The sequence below is a fragment of the Budorcas taxicolor genome, chromosome 16 (genome assembly GCF_023091745.1).
Source record: "Budorcas taxicolor isolate Tak-1 chromosome 16, Takin1.1, whole genome shotgun sequence".
In the NCBI taxonomy this organism is placed as follows: domain Eukaryota; kingdom Metazoa; phylum Chordata; class Mammalia; order Artiodactyla; family Bovidae; genus Budorcas; species Budorcas taxicolor.
Genome location: NC_068925.1, coordinates 40,007,147 through 40,034,791, shown reverse-complemented (window position 1 = coordinate 40,034,791; position 27,645 = coordinate 40,007,147). Strand labels below are relative to the sequence as shown.

General features: G+C 37.0%; 1 protein-coding gene across 1 annotated transcript; it reads left to right on the top strand.

Moving 5' to 3' along the window:
* Positions 1 to 1,920: 1,920 nt before the first annotated feature.
* Positions 1,921 to 26,654, top strand: VAMP4 (vesicle associated membrane protein 4). The gene is made up of 8 exons (XM_052654039.1): positions 1,921 to 2,040; positions 4,815 to 4,931; positions 10,520 to 10,566; positions 13,836 to 13,886; positions 19,357 to 19,457; positions 20,747 to 20,826; positions 23,777 to 23,828; positions 26,072 to 26,654. The coding sequence occupies exons 2-8, from the start codon at positions 4,866 to 4,868 to the stop codon at positions 26,098 to 26,100; spliced, it is 426 nt and encodes a 141-aa protein (XP_052509999.1). The 5' UTR covers positions 1,921 to 2,040; positions 4,815 to 4,865; the 3' UTR covers positions 26,101 to 26,654.
* Positions 26,655 to 27,645: the final 991 nt, after the last annotated feature.

Sequence of the window (27,645 nt, the reverse complement as noted above, 5' to 3'; positions counted from 1 at the left end):
GCTTTGCCTGGGTCAAGGGTTATCAATGGGGGGGGGGGGGGCCAAAAGAAAAAAAAAACAGTTATATTTTGGGTTCTCACAGGACTGAAGAGACAAAACTGAAATCTTGGAGAGCCAGGATTTCAGAAAGAAGGAAGGAAGAACTGAGGGACCCTGATGGTTTCCCCTCAAAATTTTGCTGAATTAGGAAGCTGTAATACTTGGTATAGGAAGTTAGATTTTTGAGAAAATCACTGTTTTTCAGGAGTTTTCTGCTTAGCCTCTTTACCTACCCAGCAGAGATGAGAGTCACAGCACCAAAATCCAAGGAAAAAAATACACAATAGAAACCGGCCCACAGGTAATTCATGTATTAGATTAACAGACAAGGACTTTGATTCAAATATTCAAAAATAGAACTTCCCTGGTGGTCCAGGGGTTAAGACTCCATGTTTGTAATGCAGGTGGGTATGGGCTCAATCCATGGGTGGAGAACTAAGATCCCACATGCTGCACAGTAGAGCCACTCCCCTAAAAAATTTACCCCGAAATGACAAAAAGATAAAAGGGGATCAGAATTTATTTTTAACGGAAATTCTGGAACCAAAAAATACAATCACTGAAATCGAGAGCAGTCTGGTAAATCAAGAGCAGGTAGAACTACGTCTGCGCACAGATACTGACATTGGCTCAGGACGTGACTCAGTTGCATCTCTGGAGCTCGGTCTCAGTGGTGGAATCCTAAAATCTAGTGCAGACTCAAAGGGTTTGTGCACACATGAAGGAAACAAAAACAAAAACAACTCTTCACAGAGCGGAAGGAGCGGGTAGGGTGAACTGAGAGAGTAGCAGTAACATATACATACTACCATGTGTAAAAACATAGCTAGTTGTAAACTGCTATATATAACACAGGGAGCCCAGCCCCCAGTGCTCAGTGACAACCAAGGTATCTTTCACTTAGTGTTTGTTTGGCTTAAATATGCACTAAATCAAAACACTATTCAACAAAGAATCTAAAAATATTTGGTAAAAATGACATGTAAAACAAAATTGATAGAAAAAAAACATTAAGAACAATCCAGCTGGGGCGTATCTGGGAGGAATGGATAATAAACAAGACAAAACAAAAACAATGCTGGAACCGTTATGGATTACTACGCCCAGGCACTATCGGCTTAAATAAACTACTAACTCGGGGGGAGAGGAGGTGGGCAGAGTCAAGAGAACAGGAGAACGGATGTGCAAGGTTGATTTCCCACGATAAGGCTCCGGTGCCTGCGTGGTGTCTGGACCCAGGCATTTTAGGTTAGAACTCTACAGCATGCTTACTGGGGAAAGAACACTGAGTCCCACCTAGACTCAAAAATCTGTCCACCGAGCTGGGCAACCTCAAGGAAATCTCTTTGTAAGAGAGATTCCTAAAGTCTAAAATAGTGAGACGAGATTAGTAACCCTGACGATCTATACGTCTAACTCTGATGTTATAAACAAGGGATCACACAGATCTCCTTCCTTCAGAAAAGGCCAGTCCTCAGGCTTCGAGCCGTCCCGGTTTTTCGGCAAATCTGCATTAGCTCGGGGGATGGACCCCGCACAAAGCGCCGCCTCATTAACGCCTCATCAACCCCAGTCTCGAGCAGGCCTTCAGCGCCCAGCGCTGAGTGACTTCTCAGTCCTTCCTCCACCTCCCCGGAACGCCCGACCTCGGCTGGGACCCGGGAACCCGCGACTGTGTTTCCTCCCTGAACAGACAAAGTCACCTGGAGCATCCAGGCCTAAGCTTCGCGTCCGCGGCGGCCTCCAAGGGGAGAGCGGAGGGGGATAATCGACTCCCTCGACGATCTCCGTGGCCTGGACCCGCCCCCTCAGCCTGGAGCCAGGCTGCGGAGGGCCGATTGGCTCGATGAGCGGGGGCGCAGCTGCGGCTGAGCGGCCGACGCCGGGTCCGCGCCCACTGTCTCCCCCTCCCCGCTCTCTTCTTCCGATTCCCACTCCTTCCCCCGCCCGTCCAGCGCCGTCCGCCCGGGAGAGTTGACGGGAGCTCCCCGGGAGACTCAGGTACGGCCGTCCTCCTGGGCCCGACGGGAGGGGCGGATGTGCGGAGGAAGGAAACGGAGACGGCGTCCGTGCCTCGCCGCCCCCAGCGTCCGCGTCGGGCTGAGGGGCTGGCCTCGGGGGTCGCCGAGTGGGGAAAGGCTGGGGTCGGAGGGGCGGGTTACCCTGAGGAAGAACGATCAAGACCTGGGTGTGCAATAAGGGGCGGTTAAGGGGGAGAAGAATAGGAATTGTAGGGTGCTCTGGGGAGATGGGAGGACAACAGCGGCGGGGATAGGGAAGACGAGAAGAGTGGGAGGCAGCCCGGAATGTGAGTGCGTATCTTGGGGTAAAAAGGACTAGAGTCTGGAGCAGATGGCGGGGGACGTGACCCGGTGCGACTGATGCGGGGGGCGGGTGAACGGGGCTGCTCGCTGGAGGGATAAATTTGTTTCTTTATTCAAAGACTGGGGAGAGAGCGCGCCAATCCCGTTGCATTTATAATGACCGGAAGGGTAAGGTGAATCATTAACACTTTGACAGCTTTTGTGAAGAACATCTTCAGGCGGTGTCCATCCAAGTCACTTATTTCCGTGAAACTGCACCAGCCAAGATTGCTGATGAGAGTTGGGGAAGAGGAGTCAGAAAGGGAACGGAGGCTGGGAAAAGGGAGCCCTCTATACAGATTTCAAGCTTTTTCTAAAATGAAATACTAGGGGTTTTGACGTGCTTGTTTGCGTAAAGCAAAAAAGAAGCTAACATTTACTAAACAACAGGTTAGAAGTATATTACGTACTGCCTCTTCGAAAAATACAGGAAATTGTGAACGTATGATGATGGCATAAGAAGCTTATGGTGATGTGACATAAAAATGTATTGGTGATGTTGAAATACATCACTGAAGGTTCTGTTGTTTACATATATACCTAGACACAAACACCTGAATTTATATGTATTTTGGCCAGGAGAGATCTAGGGAGAATATATATAAGTCTAATTTCTGAGCATGGTTTATTTCTACTAGTCGTCTGGTGCAAATATCATTTGCCCTGTCGTTCATCAAGTGCGGTTAATAATCTGCCTGCTGCTTTGTTGATGCCTTTTATGTTTGTCAGTCACTGATTTCTTGCCTTCATGAAGCTGATTCTTGGATTATGGACCCTGAATTTGGGTTTGCTCATCGTTAAACTTGTAGTTTTACTGTACGTTTCACAAAGATGTTATGTAAGTCTGCCTGCTATTTGTTTTTGGATGTTGAAGCAGCCCTTTTGTAAGGTTTAAAATATAAATAAAATACAGGTATAATTAAAAGCTCGAGTCCTTTGGTTGCTTCTTTTGTCATCTGTTTCTCCATACTTTCTATAACATTCTGCATGAATGAATTATTCAGAAATCGAAGTATGAGGAATAAAATGGGTCAGATGCTGGATGTGCGTGACAGAAATATTGTAGAATGAAGAACTCTAGAGCTGTTACTTAGGTAGCAAGTACTTCGTTTTTGTTACAAGTGATTAAGTTTCTGGTTTGGAAAATTATTTCTTATCAAAGAAGAGTGTTTATATCAATTTGTTTGGATGGGAAGTCAACTTAAAATTTTACTTTATCTTTTATGAAACTGAACTCTGGGCTTGTTTTTTTCTTTTTTAAGTGAATGATTAACCACCAAACTGATGCCTAATTATGCTTAAAGATCTTAGAGGTTGTTCTGTGCAAAGGGAAAGAGGGCTGCTCGGTTGTTACAGGGAAATGGTCTTTATAGAACAGAATTGTGTAACCTGATAGACGGCTTATTGAGTAAATACTAAAATTGATCATGCACAGTCATTAATAATTTAGGCCTATGTTTCTGCTATTTCAATCAGTAGAGTGACTAATGCTGTTACTTATCTTTTACCAAGCCTTAGTTTTCTCTTGGTTTCTTGGTGCTTACTTCAAAGAAGTGTTGTAAAGAATAAAAAAAAAAATGTGTGTAAGTTACTGAGCACAGTGCCTAACACATAGTAAAATATTCAGTACACCTTAGCTGTTCTCATTATTCATCCATCTTCTTGTCCAAGATACTGACAACTTCTGTTTGCATATGTCAGCTTTTTCTCAAGAAAATTTTGAATATGATGCATATTCAAGCATGTTCCTGGAAAAACTCAATGCAAATAAGCAGTTTAAAAACAGACTTTCTGTAGCAAACAGAAAACCTGACTTTGTTTAACCCAGCAGTTAGCAAACATATCCCTTTCCTTGGAGCACCTGCTGTTATGCATTGGAACAGGGCATTATAATTTACAGAATGTTTTTACATGTATGTATTAATTTGATATGACCATCCCAACTCCATGCAGAAGCCTAGAAATCACTGTTTTACAGATGAGGAAATGGAATCATTGTTGATGCAACTCACTAAAAGTGAGTGAGAGAATTTGAAGTGTTTTCTGTCTTCTGACTCCAAATTAAAATCTTTAAGCATTTGATGTCTCACTTGCAAGGGGACAACCTCCCGTTTTACCCTCCTCTCCTGTGGAGTCTTCTGTTTCATTTTATAAAAATGTTGTCACTGATTTTCTCCGCATGTTCTCTAAAAGTTGCCTCCATTTTTCCCAGGGTTTTAACTATTTTTTGTGTACTGAGTCCTCGCATGGAGGGAGGCCAGGGTCACTTGTGTGGAGACCCTGTGAGAGAGAGAGCAGTTAAAGTCAGAGAAGTGGAGGAGGCCCCATCACATCAGGCCTTGTGTGCTGTTTTTACTACTTTAGCTTGCACCCCTAAGTTTCAAATCTGATGAAATTTATTTTCTCTTTAAGGTGGTAAAGATTTATCCTGCTGGGAAGTAGAAGAGTACCTCATTAAAAAAGATGCCTCCCAAGTTCAAGCGCCACCTAAATGATGATGATGTCACAGGTTCTGTGAAAAGTGAAAGGGTAAGTTCAGAATCTTAATCTTGAAAAAGGAAAGATTAAAAATTTGTTTTACTTTGTAAATAATTTTAGAAAAATCTAATGTTTATGGCTATATTTGAATCCTATATGTTTTCTTCACAGAAAACATTAAAAAATACATGTTACTTAGATTGGGACTCAGCCAAATTCTGTTTCTATTAGTGACCACATTTTGTTCCCAGTTTCTTTCTAGTCTTTCAAGGGGAATTTCGTATAAATACACAATATCTTCTTTCGGACTCTGGAGCCAAATGTGGTTGGAGTTCCTCAGAATTTTTCAGATTTTACAAAGGTAGTTAGTGCACATTTTAAAAGAGTCTTCTGGGGTAGTCTAGAGCAGCACCTCCGAACATACTAATGTTTCTCAGTGAAATGTCTGGTTATTCTAACTAAGTCTATAAACAAGTTAGCTAACATCAGTTCAGGTCAGCTTTTCCTCCAAGTGAGTTTTGACTGCAAAACTTACAAAATCTCTTGGTTTTCAAAACTTTTTAGATTTTGGAATTGCAGATAAAGAATTCTGGTCCTGCAGTTGCCTCAGAGCCAGAGTAGCTTTTATATAATGTTCAATTTCTTGTTTATTTTGGAATATTCTATGTAGAGTTGTATAAATCTAGAAATTATGCAGCATTTTGGAAGACAACATTGATATGAATATTGTAGATAGCTTTCTTTTAGAATAAGTAATCAATAAGGATTTATTGAGGGAAGAAATTAGAGCTGTTGTTTTTCATTCATCCACCTGAAGCCCTCCCTTGCTTCCTGTCTTCCTACCATTCCTTTATTTGCTGATTCATGCAACAGATAAATATTGCTACCCATTATATGCTAGGCATCATGCTAAAAACTGGAGGGCATGGTCCCTCCTCTACTTGACTTCATTTTACACACTCCTTTTTCGCACAGAGCTTCTGTCCAGCATGTTATGATATAGAGGTATCTTGAAGTATAGTATAGGAATCATTTGTCATCCCTTTATTCTCTTTCTGCAGTTTTTGTTTTTGTTTTTCTTGAAGCAGGATAGAATCCACCAATAGACAAATCGCTAGTAAACTTTTTAAATCAACTTTCTGTGTATACTCAACAATGTAAGATATGCAGTCTCACTCAGTTCTACTTCAAAGAATGGCACTTCCTTTCTACATTGTTGGTTGACTACTACCACAATTTGCTATAAAAATAGAATATTAGATACCAGAATTGAACAAAATTGGCTGTTTAAATAGAGTCCTCCTTTTGAATGTTTATCAAATCATGACATTTGATAACTGGTTCTAAGAATTTATAAATCACTTTTATAAAACTTTAACTTTTGTTTCTCTTTTCTATGACACTTTTTTGAGAATAGCTTTATTGAGACAGAATTCACATGCCATACAATTCACTCATTAAAAGTATACAATTCAGTGGGTTTTAGTAATTAATATTTAGTACAGAATTATGTAATCATCACCACAGTCAACTTTCATCATTCCAGAAAGAAACTCTGTACTTTTTAGCAATCAACCCCTGTTCTCCTCATCCCTGCAACCCTAGGCAACCATAGATCTATAGCTTTGTCTGTTCTGGACATTTTATATAGATGGGAGCATACACTATGTTGTCTTTTGTAAATGGCTTCCTAGCATGATACTGTCTAAGTTCATCCATGTTTGTAGTATGTATCAGTGCTTCATTCTTTTTTATTGCTGAATAATATTCTAATATATGAATGTCCCACACTTTATTCATTCATCAGTTAATGAGCATTGGGGCTTATTTACATTTTTTTGGCCATTATGAAGAATACTACTGCTGTGAACATTCACATGTTTTATTTTCATTTCATTACACATATTTTCATTTCTCTGGGGTAAATATCTAGGAATAGAATTACTTGGTACTATAGTAACTCTGTGCAGCCTTTTGAAGAACTGCCAAACTGTTTTTCAGAATGGCTGCACAGTTTTTACATTCCCACCCAGGAATACGTAAGAGTTCTGATTTCTCCACATTTCTCCTCACCACCAATCTCTCCTCACCAACACTTGTCATTATCTGCCTAATGGGTGTGAGATGCTATCTTATTGTATTACATAACCCTTTTTGTGATAATGTATACTTAGCACTTGTGTTTGTTCAGTGGATAAGTGTAAAAACATTGGTTTTCATTGTGTTTCTCATTCGGCAACTATAATAAACACTGTATCTTTAATATACAGGGCAAATAAGCTGTGTTATGAATGTAATGATTGTCTGTTACTTATTAGCTACAATAGCATTCTAGAAACATTTGTTGAAAGAAGTCACTAATGTATCTTCCTAAATATTATTAACTTTGAACATCTTTTTATGTGGTCATTGGCCATTCCTTTTCTGTTAGGAATTGTCTATTTCTCTCCTTTGATGATTTTTCTGTCTTGTGTCTTTTTCTTACTGGTTTGTCAGAGATCTTTATTTAACAGAGATAATCAGACCCTTTAGTCTGAAAGTATATTGCAGATTTCTTTCCCAGCCTGTTACTTTTTGTTAGAATTTGCTAGTATGTCTTCTCCATCTCTCTCTTTTTTCCATTCTTTATTTGACATTTATTTTAGGTCAGTTTCTTATAAATAGATACTGGCTGGAATTTTTTTGAACTTCACATATAGTTTTTACTTTTGATAGGAGCATTCAGACCGTTCATATTTATTGTGATAACTAATTTACTTGGATATTTTCTGCACTAGCTGGTCCCTCTGCTGGCAGTGAACGTGCTTCACCTTAATTTCTGGTTGGCTCTTTGATATTGTTTGGATCTGAGCCTAAATTTCACTTTTTGAGAATGATTTTCTTTGACAGCCTAATCTCATTTAGTCACCCTGTCACTTTTTATCCCATCACTGTTTTAATTCTCTGCATAACTTTTATCACCATCAGATATTTTTCTATAAGAGCTCAGACATTATCTGTCTTGTTCAAAGCTGGTCCTTGGTCCTTAGAACAGTGCCTGGTACACAGAAGATGCTCAAACATATTTGTTAAATAAATATTGAGCAATCCTTTTTTCATTTTTCTTGCTCATTGTGTATTATTTATAATAAGATAGAGAGATAATGATATTCATGATATTATTTTTATTTATTTTTTGGCTGTACTGGGTCTTTGTTGAAGCTCATGGTCTCTTTGTTGTGGCACATGGGCTTTCTCTTCAAGAAGCAAGGGCTTCTCCTTCAGATGCATGGACTTAGTTGCCCCACAGTGTGTGGGATCTAACTTGGACCAGAGAGCAAACCTGCGTCCCCTGCATTAGCAGGCAGATTGTTAACCACTGGACCACCAGGGAAGTCCTTCATTATATTTCTTAGGTTTTCCCAAGTTTCCCTAACTTCTTTTGCTAAGTTGATTATTTTTCCTTACTTTTCCCCTACCCGCAGGACCACTAGACAGTTAAAAAATTTCTTCCCTTTCTCCTTTTTTCCTTCTCTCTCTTTTACTAACTTTGCATGTTAACATGTGTGCGTGCTAAGTTACTTCAGTTGTATCTGACTCTTTGCAACCCCGTGGACTGTAGCCCACCAGGCTCCTCTGTCCATGGAATTTTCCAGGCAAGAATACTAGAGTGGGTTGCTATTTCCTTCTCTAGGGGATCTTCCCATCCCAGGGATTGAACCCATCTCTCCTGCATTGGCAGGCTCTTTACCAATAGCACCACATGGGAAACCCATACATGTTAGCAATAATGTTTAAATTTGTGTTTTTTGTCAACATGCTGAGAACTATGCCCCTCTGGACTACTTTTCATTCCAGGCCTCTTCCCCTTCCTCCACTTCTCTCTCCACCAAGATGAGCGTGTCACTTTGCTGTTACTTCCTCACTTACTCTCCTCTTCCTGCTTTTGGGTTTTGTTAGAAAAGTTTGAGATTCTTTTAAAGTTTTTCTTTATATTACATGTTTTCTTTTTCAATAGCTGTGCGTTATAATTCATAATCACATCATCTTCCCTTTAGATTTGACCACACATTTTATTAGACCTACTGAGTATATCAATCTCCATCTTAAGATCTTTGTTGTGATTGAATTTTCTTCTTAGCCAGTGTAATTCCTTAGGTAGCTTCCTCAGAAAAGGTACATGGGTGGTGTATTTGCTTCCTATGGGTGCTATAACAAATTATCACAAATTTAAAACAATACAAACTTATTATCTTTTAGTGACCAGAAGTCCAAAGTGGATCTTACTGGGCTACAATCAAGGCACTGACAGGACCGTGTTCCTTCAGGAGACTAGGAAAGAGGCTGTTTTCTTTCTTTTTCCCAGCTTTTAGAGGCTGTCTGCCCTGTGTGGCTCATGCCCCTTCCTATATCTTTAAATCCAGCTGTGTAACATCTTCCAGTGCCCCCCGCCTCTTTCACTTCTGCCTCCTTGTCTCTTTTTTGGAAAGTTTGTTTACTTTTATCTGTTTATTTGTTTTTAGCTGTGCTGAGTCTTTGTTGCTACATGTGAGCTTTCTCTAGTTGCAGCAAGTGGGACTTCTCTTTTTGAGGAGCACAGGCTCTAGAATGCACGGGCTTCAGTAGTTGCAGCATGTGGGCTCAGTAGTTGGGGCTCATGGGCTCTAGAGCACGGGTTCAGTAATTGTGACACATGGGCTTAGTTTACTCAGGGGCATGTGGAATCCTCCCAGACCAGGGATCCAATCCTTGTCTCCTGCATTGGCCAGTGAGCCACCAGGGAAGTCCCTGCCTCTCTCTTTTTTAAGAACTCTCTGATGACTGGGCTCACATGATTAATCCATATTGACCTTCCCACCTTAGGATCCTTGGTTTCATTGCTTCTGCAAAGTCCCTTTTATCATGCAAGGGAACATAGTTAAGGTTTCCGTGATTAGCATGTCGACATCTGTGGGGAGGCAGTATTCTACCTACAAGGTATATACTGTTGGAGGTTTTGTATGCCGAAAAGTTTTCGTTTTTGCTCTTCTTAAGCCTCCTTTCGGAACTTTATATCTTCGCCTTTGGGGGAGAAGGTGAGACATTCCTCATTTTAAGAAAAACGATTGTATCTTATAAGGTAAAAATATAAAGTTGTTTTTGTTTGGAAGTTCAAATATGTGTAGAGGGCTATTCGTGGGCTGAGTCGCTATTAGGTGCCAGTTGTTAAGTCTTGTCTCTGAGCTCCGAAACCTGCCTTATATACTCCTCTCTCTGATGCTGGAGTTGGACTCTGCAACTGCAGTACATTTCTCCTTTGCCTCCTGACTCCTTCTTAGGTTCTGTAAATAGATAGAGACTGGAAGGCAGAGGGAGCAGAAAGGACTTGCTCCTTCCTGATTGCCTGCATTCCTTACTCCCACGCCAGCTTCAGTGACCTCTCTCTACCTTGTGGTCAGTCAGTCAGAGGATTCTGTGTTATAAGCATTTTCTTAGAAAGTCTGCACTGCGGTTCCATATCTTTTAGCTTCTGGTGAAGCACATGTAATGATCCTTCCCTCTGTCTGGAAGCTTGGAGCTAAGAAATTTCACCAGGATAGAACTTGTTTCACTGCTCTGTCCCTAACAGTTTGTAAGCCCCTGGGAATCTGAAAACTCAAGTCTTTTTCTTTTTTTGACAGAGAAATCTTTTAGAAGATGATTCAGATGAAGAAGAGGACTTTTTTCTGTAAGTTATTTTTGTTTGTTTTACAGCTTTATTGAGGTGTAACTGACATACAGTAAAATACATATAAAGTGTACAATATGCATTTTGACATATCCATTGTATGCCTGTGAAATCATCAGAAAAATCAAATAATGAACATTGCCATCACCTCAAAAGTTTCCTCAAACCTCTTGGTAATCTGTCACTTTTCCAGTCCGCCGACAGCCAGTAGTCTGCTTTCTATCACTGTTCTTTGTATTGTCTAGATTTTTTGGATAAGTCGAATCATACAGTATGCGTCTTTATTTATTTTTCTTTTTACTGACTTCATTCACTCTGCACAATTATTTTGAGATTCACCCTTGAGGTCACATGTATTAGTAGTTTGACCCATGCTGTCCGATGTGTCAATAGTTAGTCTCTTTTAATTTTGGGTAGTTGCCCATTGTATGAACATTTACCCATTCACTTATTGATGGATATTTGGGGTGTTTCTAGTTTTTAGCTATTATAAATAAAACTGCTGTAAACATTTGTGTACAGGTTTTATGTGGACTTATGCTTTCATTTCTCTTGGGTAAATACTTAGGATGGTAAGTATGTTTACTTAACATACATTAAATTTATGTTTAAATGGCTGGTATATGTTTACAGCTGTTTCCCAAAGTGGTGTGTACCACTTTATGTTCCCACCAGCATTGTATGGAAGTTCTGGTTGTTCCAAATCCTCATCACCACTGTGTATGGTCAGTCTTTTAATTTTAGCCACTCTTGTTGGTGTATAGTGGTATCCCGTTATGGTTTTTATTTGCATTTCCCTAACTACAGATTATGCTAAACAGCTTCTTTTGTGCGTGTTTACCATTCTCATGTTTTCTTTCATGATGTATGTGTTAAAATCTTTTGCCCAATTCTAAGTTTGTCTTATTAAGTTGTAGGAGCTTTTTTTTAAATATGTTTTACAAGTTCTTCATCAGATAAATGTTTTTACAAATATTTACCCCTAGTCTGTAATTTAATCTTTTCATTTTCCTAACTATCTTTTGAAGAGCAGAGTTTTAATCAGTTTATTAAATTTTTCTTTTATTGTTTATGCTTATTCCAAACCCAGAGATTCTAAGATTTTTTTCTTTGATTTCTTCCAGAAGTTTTAACATTTTGGCTTTTACATTTAGGTCTATAATCTGTTGTACATTAATTTTTTTTATATGGTTGAAGTAAAGGGACCAGGGGGCATATGGCCATTTGTGCCACCACCATTTGATGAGAAGATTATCTTTTCCCCATTGAATTGCCCTGATGCTCTGTCAGAATTAATTAACTTGATCCATCCTTTGCAGTTATAATTAGAAAGGGCCTAAGTTTTAATTGCAAAGACAGGAAGGATGACATACTGTTGCAGGAGTTTTCTCTGAAGGTTGATGTAGCACGGTAAGCCTGGGAGGAAGCATTTACCTCTCTCTGCTGTAATGTTGTGGAGTTTTTTGTAAAGACTTTCCCCCCACCCCCAATAAAAAACCCTTTATAAAAGTAATTGACAGTCATGAGGCAATGGACAAAAAGAGCTTATAGGATGGAAGGCAAATCCAATAAGAGGAGATAGTACCATTTTTGGCAGGAAGGTCACATGAAGTGGGAAGAATATTTCTTATAGGTAACAAAATTTCCAGAGTCAAAAAGCTAATTGCTAACAGTGCCAATTACAGTGAGAAGCCTTAGACTACAGCAATAGCTACCTGTGAACAAAGGACTCATTATTGAAAAGAAGGTCAGATGCTTTGGCCACATAAGTGATTACCTGAATGTAAGCAAGAAACAAACTTTTCAGGCCAACTCAGTACACTGGAGATTTACTCCCAAATAATGCTGTACAACTTCCGAAGGGCCTGATGACAAAACCGGCACACTTGTTCAAAATCAACGCCCGTACACTGTGGTTCTGTCTGTGCATTGAAAGGGAGACAAATAAAATTCCAAAATAATTTTTAAAGATTATTCAACACTACATTCATAGCAGGATTATTCATAATTGCCAAAAGGTATAAGTAACCCAAGTGTCTGTCAATGGATAGATGGATAAAATATTGTATGTACATACAATGGAATAGTTCAGTACTCAGTCTTAGGAAATTCTGAAACACGCTACAAATGAATGAGCCTTGAAGACATTATGCTAAGTGAAGGAAGCTGGTCATAAAGGATACATTTCACATGATTCTTCTTACCTGAGACACCTAGAGTAGTCAGATTCATAAGAGACACAAAGTAGGATGGAGGTTGCCAAGGGCTGGGAGTAGGGGAAAATGGTAAATTAATGTTTAATTGGTCAGAACCTATTCTTTGAGTTTTGTGGTTTATACCTTGTTTTCTATCATCAGAAGAAGGAAAATTACTTAAAATATCCAAAAAGTTTTATTTCCAGTGTATTAAAATGGATTGGTTTAAATGATACAACACTTGATTATAATGGAGAGATAATTTGAGAAATGTTAATATTTTCATAGACTCCATTTCCCTTTAGTTATGTTAATAAGTTTAAGATAAGTAATCAAAAAACATACTTTAAAGAACTTAGTGTTTTGAATGGATTTTTCTCTATATTCATCCCTGAAAATTAGCATTTCATTAGAGCCTAAATTCAAGGTAATTGGACTTACAGTGTTCTATGTGCTTAGTTGCTCAGTCCTGTCCAACTCTGTGCAACGTTATGGACTGTAGCCCGCCAGGCTCCTCTGTCCATGGGGATTCTCCAGGCAAAAATACTGGAGTGGGTTGCCATGCCCTCCTCTAGGGGATCCTCCCCACCCAGGAATCGAACCTAAGTCTCCCACATTGCAGGCGGATTCTTTACTGTCTGAGTCACCAGGGAAACCCAAGAATACTGGAGTGGGTAGCCTATCCCTTTTCCAGGGGATCTTCCTGATCCAAGAATGAAACCGGGGTCTCCTGCATTGCAGGAGGATTTTATAATTGATCATAAAGTTATTCATAATCCCTAGCACTTTGGTTGTAGTATTTCAAAGTTTAATGATTAGAATATCTGTGTGTAACTAAGAATTATATTGAAACTGATAACATGCAGAAGAATTGGGTTGTGACAGCCTGTACTAAGTACCGGTGAAGTACAGACATGATTATATATTGTTAAGTTCTATCAATACTAGTAAAGTCTGGTTCCTTATGATGAATGACCCATGTTTAGAATTCAACATGTGTGTATTTTCTGCTTTGGTGTTTATTTTAATGCTCTCCTTATTAATTGTATTTGGTGTTTTTTGGGTTTTTTTCAGAAGAGGACCATCTGGACCAAGATTTGGACCTAGAAATGATAAAATTAAGCAGTAAGTTTGTGAGATACTTATTTGTTTAAATGATTATCATATTTGTACCTGGACCAGGGGTTGGCAGACTATAACCTATGGGCCAAATCTAGTTTTTATAAAGTTTTATTGAAACAGCCAACGACAGATTTCAGTAGTAGTGACAAGAGACTTTATGATCCACAAAATCTAAAAACTCTATTCTGTCTTATCTTTTACAGAAAAAAATTTGCTGAGCCTTGATGTAAACTGATATTCTAGGTTGTAGAAACCCAGTCATTTTTTTTTTTTTTTCCACAGAGCTACCTCTATTATAGCTAAGGAAATGCAGTTCCTGGTTGTTGATTTTGATTACTATATATCAAATTCATTTATTTAGTATAATCTCAAGGTCTATTTGCTTTTAAATCTTATGATTCCCATTTTCAGCATGACAATAAAAGCAACATAATAGATTTAGTTTTCTGAATTACAGTATCTTTATATACTCCCAGAATTTATTCATATCTATTGCTTATTCTAATGACTTAGCAGCGGCAGCAACCCATTTATTGATCTAAGGGTTTTTTTAATAATTTCATTTATTTTTGCTTGTGCTGGGTCTTTGTTGCTCCGTGGACTTTTCTCTAGCTGTGGTGAGTGGGGGCTACTCTAGTTTGATATGCAGGTTTCTCATCATGGTGGCTTCTCTCGAGGTGCATGGGTTTAGTTGCTCCGAGGCATGTGGGATCTTCCCAGTTCAGGGATAAAACCAATGTCTCCTGCACTGGCAGGTGAATTCTTTACCAGTAAGACACCAGGGAAGCCCTGATCTAAGTTTTGTGGCTCATTAATTTTCAGTTTAAAGCTTTTCTGTATATATTATTGGTGGTAGATGGTGGGTAATGCTATAGTGAATGTATTTAATGTAAGAAGTATATGAGTCCAGACAAGAAGGGAGAAGGAATAACTGGAGAAGTGAAATAGCCCTAGAAAATTACCACGCTATAAAAGATAAACTGGAAAATAAACGGAATGGCCCAGGTTCAAGATCTAAGAAGGGGTAGTTGCTCCCCTAAGTCTGATGTAGATGGCACATAGTGAGAAGGGTGCTATAATATGGTGTCAAGTTATTGATGAGATACTTGGGTTTTAGTCACATAGCCGTTGGAATGGAGAAATAGGCCCACACTTAGCCAAATCCTAGTTAATGGATTCTGAAATACAGAATCAAGGTTCCAACAAATTAGTACACTAAATGGGATGTTTTCATCTTTTCTTGCTGCATAACAGGTTACCCTGAACCTAGCAGCCTGAGACAGCACACTTTCATCAACCCACATTTTCCATGGGTCAGGGGTTCAGTCACTGCTTAGGTGGGCCCCTCTGTGCAAGGTCTCACAAGGCTGAAATGAGGGCGTCGCCCGGCCTTTGATCTCATCTGAAGCTCCTGACCAAGTTCAGGTAGTTGTTGATAGGATTCACTTCCTTGCAGCTGTAGAACCCACAGTGCTTGCTCCTTCGAGGCCAGCAGAAGAGAGTCTCTGCTGCTTCAAGGGTCTGTTTCGACAGTCAAGATACAATGAGCCACTTAGATCCAGACAGTTTGTTAGTCACATAGGTTGTCAAAGGAAGAGTACCCAAAGATGCCAGTTCCCTAGGTTCTTGTCCTATACACCAAAAATGATTATAGGAAGCTGCAGTCTGAGTTGTGAGATACCCTGTTACAAAGGAGCCAGTTCTAGCCCAGGTTTATAGGGGTTTAAAGTCTGCAGATATATCCTGCAGAAAGCTTCATGTGTCATCAGACTGTTTTATGACAGTCTTCAGAGGGAGATGGAGAGGTGAGTAAGACCACCTCATAAGTCACTCACCCTCTCGTGTTCCGGAAGTACCACAACACATTCAAGGTTGCAAGGATGCCATGGCAAAGAGGTTCTCCTTCTTTGAGCCGAAGTGACTCCTCTGTCCACCCACATACATACCTTACCTGCCATTGGAGAAGAGGACTCCACTGATGACACATCTGTTTTTTCCCTGCCAATATGCTTCATTTCCTGTCTGACATCTTTCCCCAGACTGAGCCTGGTACTGAGTATGGCCCAGTGAATCTTCTCAGTATGACTTCCCGGCTGAACTCCTAAACCAGTGTTGGTTGTACATAGTGGGCATTGCAGACTATGTCTATATTAGTAAGTGCCAAGCACACATACATGTGAATATGGATATGTGCATAGTAAATTATCACAATAACTTTGATCACAGAATTTTAGAACAGTAAGGGACAGTTGAGTTCTTACTCTAGAGCTGAAGACTTATCAGATTTACTTAGAAGGTGATCAGTCATCAAACCACACAATTTAAACCTTATTGGCACAACCCCATGAGTACCTGTCTAACCAAGGCATGACTCAAACGTGTGTCCAAAATGGTGGAGCATAACATGCCACACCACTTGCCCAAGGACAAATACCTGGCATTTGTTTATGAATAGTAACTAAAATTGCTAGCACTGGTGAGTTTCTTTAAGGTGTGTTATTACCACTTAATATGTAACATTTCCATACAAGTGTGGGTCCGCAGCATTGTTGCTTTGTTCAAATTTGATTGACATACCGATAACATTAATTCCACAAAACATGCCCAGTGTCCCTTTTTCTCCTTTACTGAAGTATAGTTGTTTTACAGGGTTTAGTTTCAGGTGTACAGCAGAGTGATTCAGTTATATATATATATATATATATATATATATATAAAAAGAATCTGAAAAAGTATATATATTCTTTTTCATATTCTTTTCCACTGTAGATTATTATAAGATATTGCATATAGTTCCTTGTGCTATACAGTAGGTCCTTTTAATGGGTTTGTTAGTATTCCAGTGTTACTTTTTAGGGAAGATTTTTGGGAAAGATCTTAAATATTCACATGCCTATATAAAGATTTATGATTCTCTTTAGAATGTTTCCTTTGCTTTTAAATTAAATAATAGCCTTATAAATGCCACTTTAGTGAATTGTAGACATTCTCTTCCATGGGTAGGAAATCTCCTAACTATATATAGCCTTGGTTTAAACTTTTAATTTTATAAGGTCCCCAAAGAATGTTCCATGATGAACAGCAAAAATATAAAACTGCAATACAACAGACCTTTTAAACTTTTTTTGTCAACAGTACCTTAAGAGGCCGCAAGATGGGGTGTTAACTATGCAAATAAATATTTTCTCTATAAAATAAGGGATGAGTGTATGTAGCAGAGCATGAACTTTTTTGCTTTCTTAATGGAAGAACACTGACATCAAACACACACCAAACATTAGGAACCATGCTAAGTGTTTAAAAACACTGTCACATATAATTCTCATAAGGGAAAAATTATCATCTTCATTTTAAAGGTGAGAAAATACGAGGCTCAAAGAGGCTTGCAAAATGACTTGCAAAGCCACATACATAGTAAGTGCCCAGATCTGTCTGCATCCAGAGCTTGGTCTCTCTATACTATACCATGCAGCTTCCCTATAGTGGTGATATTTAGAGACATTTCAGGAGCTCAAGTGCTGTCAAACTCCAAGGAGGATTAAAAACAATGTTAAAATGTCTTTTCTCTGTGTGCCTTTATATTTTCCAGGGTAGGTTCTCTCTTGTGTCCTTTCTTCTACCACATGACTTTTTAACTGGAAATGAGATAAATCTCCACCCCTTCCTTCAAAAACTTGCTTTTCCTTTGAGTCCTTAATTTTCTTTTCCAGTTAATGACCATCATCTATATCTACTCAGTTGCTCAGTTTATAAATCTAGAAGTTCTCTACCCTTTTCTTGCCCTAACTCCTTCACCCATGTCCAGCTAATCATTGGTTCCTGAAATATCCCCTCCTCTTATTCCTTTAGCCTAGAAATTTCCCACCATCCATCACCTTTTTCTTCTTTTAACTATGCCCAATTCACTCTTACGCCTTAAAACTTAGCACCAGAATGTTGATGGCATCTCTGGTCCAGGCTGGATTGATTTAGGCTGCATGACAGATACCATGGACTTCCTTCCATTATAGCACTTAACATATGGTAGTATAATCCTAGCTGCCAGTGTTCCCCACTAGACTGTGATCTTGCTGAGGATCAGGCTCAAAACATTCACATGGGTGTCCACAATGAACAGCATAATAATAACTCCTTAGTAAGGAGTTTTGAATAAATGAAATATATAATTCAGATCAGAAAATATTTGTTGAATGCCTATTTTCTACCAGGCCCATTTCACATGACCTGGGAAACATGAGTGAGTGTGACAATTTCTGTTCTTACTGCATTTATGGTATAATAGTGAAGATAGGACCAACATAAAATACAAATAGAAATCAAAGTATTATAATTGCTATGAAATGTAAAAGATCATGGGAAAATATGTTTTTACTTTTTTAATCCTTTTTATTAAAGTAAATAAGTATATAAGTTTTTTTCTATAAAAGTTGTGTTCTGGGAATGAAAATATCTTGAAATATAGAAGCACAGTCATGAGATTTTCCATTATCCTAATTGAAAGTGTATTGTATTGAATGTATTGGATGAGAGATACACAATAGCTGGATTAAGAAGGTTATACCAGTGGAAAGTATTATCTGAAGGAGAGCATAACAGTAATTTGTTTGTCACTTGATAGAAAAATTAAATGTTGGGTAGTTTCCATTAGCCATAGAGATTACATGTATGTCATACTGTTGAGATAATACCCCTAGGTTTATGATCATCTAGTAAGAATTAATCTGGAATTTTACGAGTTCTATTCCAATTATCTGTTTATATCCATGGAGTCTTTTGCTTATAGGGATTCTAGGATCGTAATGATTGCTTCAGTTACGTTGGTTTTGTTTTAAAATCACATGTAGTGTAGGTATATTGATATAAAGAATATCTGATCATGTGTAGGAGCTGCCGTACATTTTGTCCATTTCCACCCTGCTGCACCTTATTTAGGCTATTGTCTCTGGCATCTCATGGAAGATAACTACCTAGAAATTTCAAGATTGGTCCTTGATGAACAATAGCTCTGCTTCCATTATAGTTAAATGCAGATCTCTACATTCACTGCCTTATATCTCTTTCTCAAGTAGCTGGATGTGCTTGGCAGGACTTATACCCAAATTGTTCACTTATTGAACTGATAAGTCTTAAGTGCATACTCTGTCCCAAGCAGTGTAACAGGTACTGGGGCTACAAAAATGAACCAAATAGGCAGTTACTGAGCTTTCTGACAATGCATTTAATTTGCAGAAACCGGACTAAGAATAAACTATCTTTAAGTTAAATATTACTTTTATTTATATTATGTTGTCTTCTAATTTTGTGAGTACTCAAGCCCACAAATGGAAGGAATGTTGCTACAAGCCTTAAACTTAAAAACTTTAGACTTGAATGATTCTGAGAACTTGTTATTTTCTACAGTGTCTAATGAAATTTTCAAAAATTGTAAAATTCTCAAGAATACATCATTTTTTAATCTTTTTTTTTAAACTAGTGTTCAGAATCAGGTGGATGAAGTCATTGATGTCATGCAAGAAAATATTACAAAGGTAATAGAAAGAGGGGAGAGACTAGATGAACTACAGGACAAATCAGGTACAGATACCTCATATATTTCTTGAAATTCTTAATCTGTATTTTGATAGTGTACTTCTCCCATTTTTTTAGCCAAAGTTTAGAAATCTTGTCTTAGGAAAAATGGTATTTATGGTTTTAATGTTTTAACTTTAGCTTCCTTTACTTTTTAAAAAAATTATTTTATTCAAGTATAGTTGATTTATGTGTTAATTTCTACTATACAGCATTTATATATATACACACATATATATACTTTTTCATATTCTTTTCCATTATGGTTTATTCCAGGATATTGATAATAGCTCGCTGTGCTACACACTAGGACCTTGTTGTTTATTCATCTTATATATAATGTTTTGTATCTGCTAATCCCAAACTCCCAATCCATCCTTTCCCACTGCCTCCCACCCACTGCCCACCCTAGGCAACCACAAGTCAGATTTCTACTTAGGTCTTCCGTCCATTTTTCAGTTGGGTTGTTTGAAACTTCATTGTTAAGTTGTATATATTAGCTCCCTTTAGTTTGAAACATCTTATTGTTGTATTATTGCTTTAATTGATTGGTTGAGAATGGAAAAATTAAAAATTCATTATTGAAGAATTAGAGTATTTTTTTCTTTTGTCCTGTTATGTTGATGTACTTTGTATCTCTCCTGATCTCATGAAAAATAGGCCTAATCTCTTCTATTCAAACTTATTTCAAACTTATCCAGCGTATTTATCTCATGCTTTGTCTGGTGACTTAGTAACCTTTCTTTACTGACAGATGTTAGTCTCTATTCTTTTAACAGTTCCTGGCACTTATTAGGTACTCACATATTGTTTAAATGATGAATGGCTGAATGACTGTCTGATTAATCCTTCACAGACTTAACAAAAAAAATTATTCAACCACTTTTAAAATTCATACTGTTTTGCTTCAGAATCACTTTTGATATCATCTAAGAATCTGCTTTCTCCACTTGTAGATTTTTTCTATAGTTGTGCCAGGTATTTGAGTTTCTAAAGAGTATTTTCTAACAGAATTCATAAGTTTATTGAAAGCACTGAGACCCTAGAAGACTTCTCTTACTCTTATCATAAAAGTGGATTGAGCAAACTGACCTGCAGCCACTTATTCCTTTTTTTTTTTTAAGAATACAGAATGCCAGAGTTTGTGGGTGGAGGAAAGGAAAGATGTTGTTTTCATGCTTAAAGGGGAATAAATTTGCAGAAGTAGAAATTAATATTTTCTTGTCTTTGTGTGACTAGATAAAAGAATCCTGTTATGTCGTTTAATCCTTCTCTCCATCCTCTATGTGATATAGAAAGCTTATCGGATAATGCAACTGCTTTTAGCAACAGATCCAAACAGCTTCGAAGGCAAATGTGGTGGCGCGGATGCAAAGTAAGTAAATCAGAAGATGCTGGATAGGTTGGCCAGCATATCCAGTGGTGATCAAAGGCATAAAGGAAAAAGGGCCTCTAGATTATAAGCTCTGTAAGGTCAGGGGCTACAACTCTCTTGCTCATTATTACATATTCTGAGCCTGAGACACAGTGGAACTCTGAATATTTGTAGAATTATTATCTTTTAGGCTAGAAATAACTAAAGGAATCAAGCAGTGCCTGAAAGGATGTTTTCATGGGTTTTTTCGTAGAGAATAAAACACATTTTATTAATAATTTAGCTTCCTCTAGACTTATAAGAAATATTAACTTATAATTTATTATTAGTACCTTTTTGGAGCAACCTATACCATTATATACAGATGTTTAGAAAATAGAATGCAAGCTAGAGAAAAATATAATTTTCTGTTGGAAAGGAGGAAAAAAATAAAAGCAATTGAATGTGTCAGAATTCATATGGCAAATGGGGGGGCTAAAAAAAATCCCACTGTCCCTCATTATTCTAGAGTCTTCTGCCATACGACCCTGAACCCATCTGCCTGTTCTCAGAAGCTTGGCAAGGTCAGGCCTGGTTGTACTTGGATAAGAGGAATAAGAAGTAAAACATTTTAACAAGGAAAAAATTAGGAATCATTATATGGTGATATATTCCTGCGAAACATCTTATGGAAATGAATTTACTTCTTAAATCAAGTATGGCTACTGCTTATCAAGCAGAAAAATGTTTCTCTCAAGATTTTATAGAAAATTTCATGTCATATGAGCACATCTCATCTTTTTCCTCCTGATACTTTGTATCATTTTAAAGTCTCTCATTTTCCAGTTTAGGAATAACTTTCAGAACATGATGTTGACATATGCTGAGGATTTCTTCCAAGAGTTTCGTTAGATTTACTTCTTTTTGTCTGTGTACCTGTTGAATCCTCTTATTTTCAGAAATAGAACTTAGGGGAAGATACAAGTTTCATTGCTCCTCTTGTCTAGAATTTAAATTTTCTGGGTTTTTTAAATGAGTAAATTTTCTATCTCTATACAAATGTTCTGTTCTGGAAATTAGTTTGGTGGAACAAAAAGTCAATGAGCCATTAACCTCCTCTCCCCATACATACACATGACTCATTCACATGGCCATTAATAAAATGATAATGTACATTTTGTGTAGCTTTTTTTAACCATAGCTATAGATTTTCATTTTGTACTTTATGGGGTCCAGATCAAAGAAATAGCATGCTTTTAAGGGGAAAAATTAGAGTATATTTTAAATTTATATTTTTAATAGTCTCTACATCACTGCCATTTTCTGGTTTAACTTTAGAGTTATTATTTAGGAAGGACTAAGAAAAGGGCTATAGAAATGGAAAAGAGATTAGAGGTTGCCACTGGCTAAGGGTCGAGGAGTAGAGATTGACTACAGCAGGGTATGAGGGCACTTTCTGAGTGATAGTGTCTTATGTTCAACTGCGATTGACAACTAGATGTCAAAATGCATCAAAAGGAACTCTAAAAGGGTGAGTTTTATTGTATGTAAAGTATATCTCAATAAACCTGACTTCTAACATAAATAAGTGAACATGTTTAATGAGAAACAGATTTTTGTCCATGTCGTTTGGAAGAAGTGCACTTTGGACACGTGTGAATACTGCCATTTTTAGTTGTAAACATTTCCTGGACAGTGTTAGAAACTGTTTATTTCGGTGTTTTTAAATTGTTAATAATATTTCCATTAAAATCTTGTAAATATTAAGCTCTAGCACAAATTAATAGGGCAAATTAATATGTATTTTTGGTAAATTTGAAAAGCTATTGTAAAATTCAAAATTACTTTAGAAATGTTTTCAGGTTTAAAAAAAAATGCAAAGCTTCCATATATTCTCTGGATCACTTTTGTCACTAAAGTACTTTATAGTGTACTGTGGACCCAGACACCTATTGAAAATGTGCCTATATTCATTTGATCTGAGTCTGTGTCTACACTTTTTGGTTATCATATGATAGGTCCCTGCAATTCAAATTGCAAAGCTTCCATGTATTCTCTTGGTCACTTTGTTCTTGTCATGAATATAATGCTACTAAAATGTCAGCAGTATTTTTATCTTAGAAACATTTCATTAGCTACTTCTAGTTGCTATTTGTGATATCCACCAGAATGTTTCATGTGTTTATAACAACTGGGTACCTTTTTTCTGAATGAACCATCTTTAATCAGTTATCTGTGAAAATTGTTGATGATAACACTTTCATTTGAATTTAAATCAGTTTATAATTAATGCATTTTATGATTAGATGAGGAATGTGACAGTTTTATAGAGAGAGATGATGTGGACCTAAAATATTAAGTAGCTAAGGACTAATCTTAAGATTTCTCCTATCTGTGAAACTGACACACAGAATGCTCTTAGGCAAGTTATTTATTAAATGAGGTTTATTCATGAAAAGTTTAAATTATATTCCTCAAAATGGAGATTAAAAATTCTAAGAAAACAAGGGGAGCACAAACTAACAATTCCAATATATTAATACTTTGAGAATAATTTCTATAAGAAATGCTGCTTTATACTATGTATATTGAACCATCTATATTGGATGCCAATGGTATTCATAATATCCTGACATTTTTGGACAGAGTTGCTAAAAGATTATTCTTTTCCTAGCCTTACATTAGAAATATATGTGAAATCAGAGACAAAAAGACCAGGCCCGTGAAGGCTTTGATTATTACTGTTTACTTTGTAGCCTTGAACAGTAAAATCTACACAAGCATAACTCTTCAAATTTGGGGAACTCTGATTATTACAGAAAGATGCAAATAGTCAAGTTTATATGAAAAAAAAATTGGAAACCTTTCATAGAAGGAGATTGTCTGTTGATGAATTAGTGTAATGTGGTAAATAGAATGACAGAATAAAGATGTGAAACATTAATCTTTTTTTGTTTTTTGTGTGTTGTAGATAAAAGCCATCATGGCTTTGGTTGCTGTTATCCTTTTGTTAGTGATTATCAGTAAGTATTTACTGGATTATTAATTTAGTGGAGTATCATTTGAAGTTTTTAAAACTTTCCTTTTTATTTTCAGTTGACCTAGTATGATTGATGCCAGGGTTGAGTAATGATTTATGGCTCCAGACAGGAGCTCTTAACCTAGAATCTGTAACTCTGAAAATGCATATAAATTGTATATAAAATTTTACATGAGTATGCATATGTACAGGTTTTTTTTTTTTAATATTTATTTATTTATTTTGGCTGTACCAGGTCTTAGTTGCAGCATGGAAACTCTTAGTTTCAGCATGTGGGATCTAGTTCCCTGAGCAGGGAACGAACCTGGGTCCCCTGCATTGGGAGCGCAGAGTCTTAGCCGCTGGACCATCAGGGAAGTCCCCATATGTACGTTTTTATAGTGAGACTATCTTTCATCAGATTCTCAACAAGAATGACAGGGCTGCGTGATTTGTTTGAGGCTATATATGGCTACTGTTACACTCAAGACCATAACACTCATTTTCTATTTATTATTAACTTTTAGGTATGGCTGCTTCATTTCATAATACCATGTTTGAAGAAAATTCAGATAAATTCTCTAGATGATTATTTTTGTTTTGGATTTGAGCTTCATTTCCATCATTGAAGCATAACTCTTGCCCTTCCTTTTTTCCCTTTTTAAAGTCAGATCATTAAAAAAATTTTTTTAGTATAGTTGGTTTATATTGTTTTGTTAATTTTGGGTGTATGACAAAGTGATTCAGTTTGTTTTTTCAGATTATTTTCCACTGTAGGTTATTACAAGATATTAAACATAGTTCCCTATGCTGTATAGTAGGTCCTTGTTGCTTATCTATTTTATTTATAGTAGTTTGTATCTGTTAATCTCATTTCCTAATCTGTCCTTTCCCCCTCTCTTCCCCCTTTGGTAACCAGAAGTTTGTTTTCTATGACTGTAAATCTGGTTCTGTTTTGTATGTAGATTCATTTGTATTACTTTTTAGTTTCCACATATAAGTTATATCATATATTTGTCCTTTTCTGGTCAGATCATTTTTAATATCTCCTTTTCTCCCAAAATTCTTGCTCTATGTTTATAGGGATTTTATAAAGATCTGGACAGTATCTCAGAATAACCATTTGAAAAATTCCCTGGTGATACTACTTTTAAACAGAGAAAAAAAAGTTTTGTTTCAAAGACAGAGTCAGTTCCCATTATCCCCATTTGTGGATTCTGTGTTTGTGAATTCATCTACTAGTTAGCATTGATCATTTACCCCAGTGCTTTGGAATCATTGGCAGATGCAGTCAGAAAGGTGGAAACTTTGGATCTCTTGATGTGCATATCCCAGCTGATGTCTAATGTCATGCTCTGCCTCAGTCCCACCTCATGAAGTAAACAGGTGTCCTTCAGAGACTGTTCAGTGCCACATTGCTCACATTTCTATCAATCTTGTTAATGGTTTTGCTGTTTCAAATGGCCCCCAGGTGTACAGGTGCTCCAGTGCTGTCTAGTGTTGCTGAGTACAAGGCTGTAATGTGCCTTGTGGAGGAAATATGTGTGTTAGATAAGCTTCATTCAGGCATAAGTGACAGTCCTGTTGGCTGTGAGTTCAGGGCTAATGAGTCAACACTGTATAGTAAATAAGGTGTCTCTACCCAGAAACTTATAAAACAAGGTTATGTACTGTTTTTTGTCAAAAACATTGTAGCCAGAGGCTGACAGGAATTTAAGCCTATGTTTGCCCTCAGAGCAGTGGTTCAGTATCCACTCTTTCAGTGTTTGTGGTGACTTTATAGAATATAACTACTGCCAGTACCAAGAATCAACCAGTGGTATGTTGAATGGCATAAAGAAGAAAATTAAATCCAGCTATTCTCTTAGCACACAGAGATAGCTACTATTAATGTAACTATTGTATATACTTCAAGTCTTTTCCTATTAATAATATATAAACATGTTTTTCAAAAACTAAGATATGTATACTTTGTAATAAATATTTTCTAAATATTTTCCCATGTTATTAAATATTTTAGCCTCTTTATACTATGATTTTGTATTAATCTATTTGATCAAAATGCTAATATTAGACATTTAGGTTGTCTCATTTTTGCTTCTCCATTCCCATGTGTTATCTATCATTTCAGATTAAAATTGTCCCCATTACCTCTTTTCACAATGGAAACTACGTTTAGGAATATTGTTTCTCACATAACATATGAATCTGATTTTGATGTTTCTTTTCCATTTTTTTCTCTTGCAGTTCTTATAGTTGTGAAATACCGTACTTGATTTGATGACAGATCTTCATTAAACAAAATCTGGGACAATAATAATAAAAGGTTGCTGCATAATTTAAATGAAACCCATGTATATAAAACTTTCACAGCTTCTTTTTCAAGAAATTAAGAGGCAAGTATCACTTCAAATTGGAGCACTGAGAATGTCCAGTTATCTCCCTCCCTTCCAACAAAATGTTGCTTTTAATAATTATGTTTGAGGCAAAGATAACCAGCCTTGATTTTGCCATATTCCAAGGGTCTAATTTGAAACTAGATACTTGCCAATTCACTATTGTATATATAGTTAAACACTGATAAGGATATTTCATACTGTTATTTTAATGGCATAAGGACTTGTATTTATTGCATCGAGGTGGGGATCAGGCTGGTGGTCAAGGAGCCTCTGCAGAGTACCAAATCATCATGCTGAAAGATGAGTATAACCATTCCATCGAGATTTGCAAGATTCTTCTCAATTAACAATTGCTTTGTAAGCAATGTTCACATGTTTATAGATGTAACAAAAGTTAAATGTTGTAAATGTTGCTGCCTTCAGCTATAACTAAAAACATTCCAGTAAACCTATTTTTGATTGTATAAGGGAATGTGTAGTGATTTTTTGACATTTGGATTATGGAAATGGGAAATTTAAAGTGTGAAAAGCATAGTATGGCGTCATAAACTGAAGGTAATAACGTTATTGGAGAGCATCATTGGAGTATTTGAAAATGCCAAACATACAGCTGAAAGTCATGGTCCAGTCTGTTTTCAGTTAGCTTCCAATAAGGAGGACCAGTCCTAATGTGAGTAAATGAAATCCACAGGTAACTTGTCCCCATAATTTTCTGTTTATTAGTAGCTTTCTTCTTTAACTTCAACTAGCTATTTTACCAGAAATGCTTAAAGTAGCAAAATCACCTGCTTAGGATTTTTTATTTTTGCATTCCCTGATTATCTCCTGGGAAATGCATGTTATACATACAATCAAATGTGAAATTAGCCAATAATAATGAGTATTAGAAGTCAGGAGCCTAGCTAATCAGTCAGTAACCAAATGCTAGAGTCACCATTTAATCTCAGCCTGTTTTTATAATGATAAAAAGTGTTAACTTTAAAGTGTGCCAACTTTCTTGGGTTGTTTAAACATGTGAAAGTGAAAATACAGTTCTCTAGTGTGTGTGTGAGGAAGTTTTAGAATAAAACTGGAGGTTCTGTAGAGACTTGTTTACATGGACGTCTTCACAATGTATATACAACTCTAAATTTGAAATAGGGTTAATAGAAAGTAGCAGTATTTAAATAGGAAAAAAAATAGTCCATATAGGGTTTATTTCTTTGGTCATTTTCATTCAAAATGTATGAAACATAGGATTTTTTTTTTTTTCAGTTCTACAGGATTAGTACTAAGATACAAAAATGTTCTCTTTAGAATGAAAAGACATTTGAAGGGAGAAGCATATTAAGAGATATTCAACACACCTGCAAGTTAAGAAGGTCTAAGCATTATAGTCCACTAAGAACATTTAAAAAGAAGTAAAGGTCGTAACATACTATG

Coding starts and splice junctions, on each gene's coding strand:
- VAMP4 (XM_052654039.1), top strand. CDS start 4,866: ATGCCTCCCAAGTTCAAGCGCCACCTAAATGATGATGATGTCACAGGT. Junction 4,932..10,519: donor GTTCTGTGAAAAGTGAAAGG/GTAAGTTCAGAA, acceptor TTTTTTTGACAG/AGAAATCTTTTAGAAGATGA. Junction 23,829..26,071: donor CCTTTTGTTAGTGATTATCA/GTAAGTATTTAC, acceptor TTTCTCTTGCAG/TTCTTATAGTTGTGAAATAC.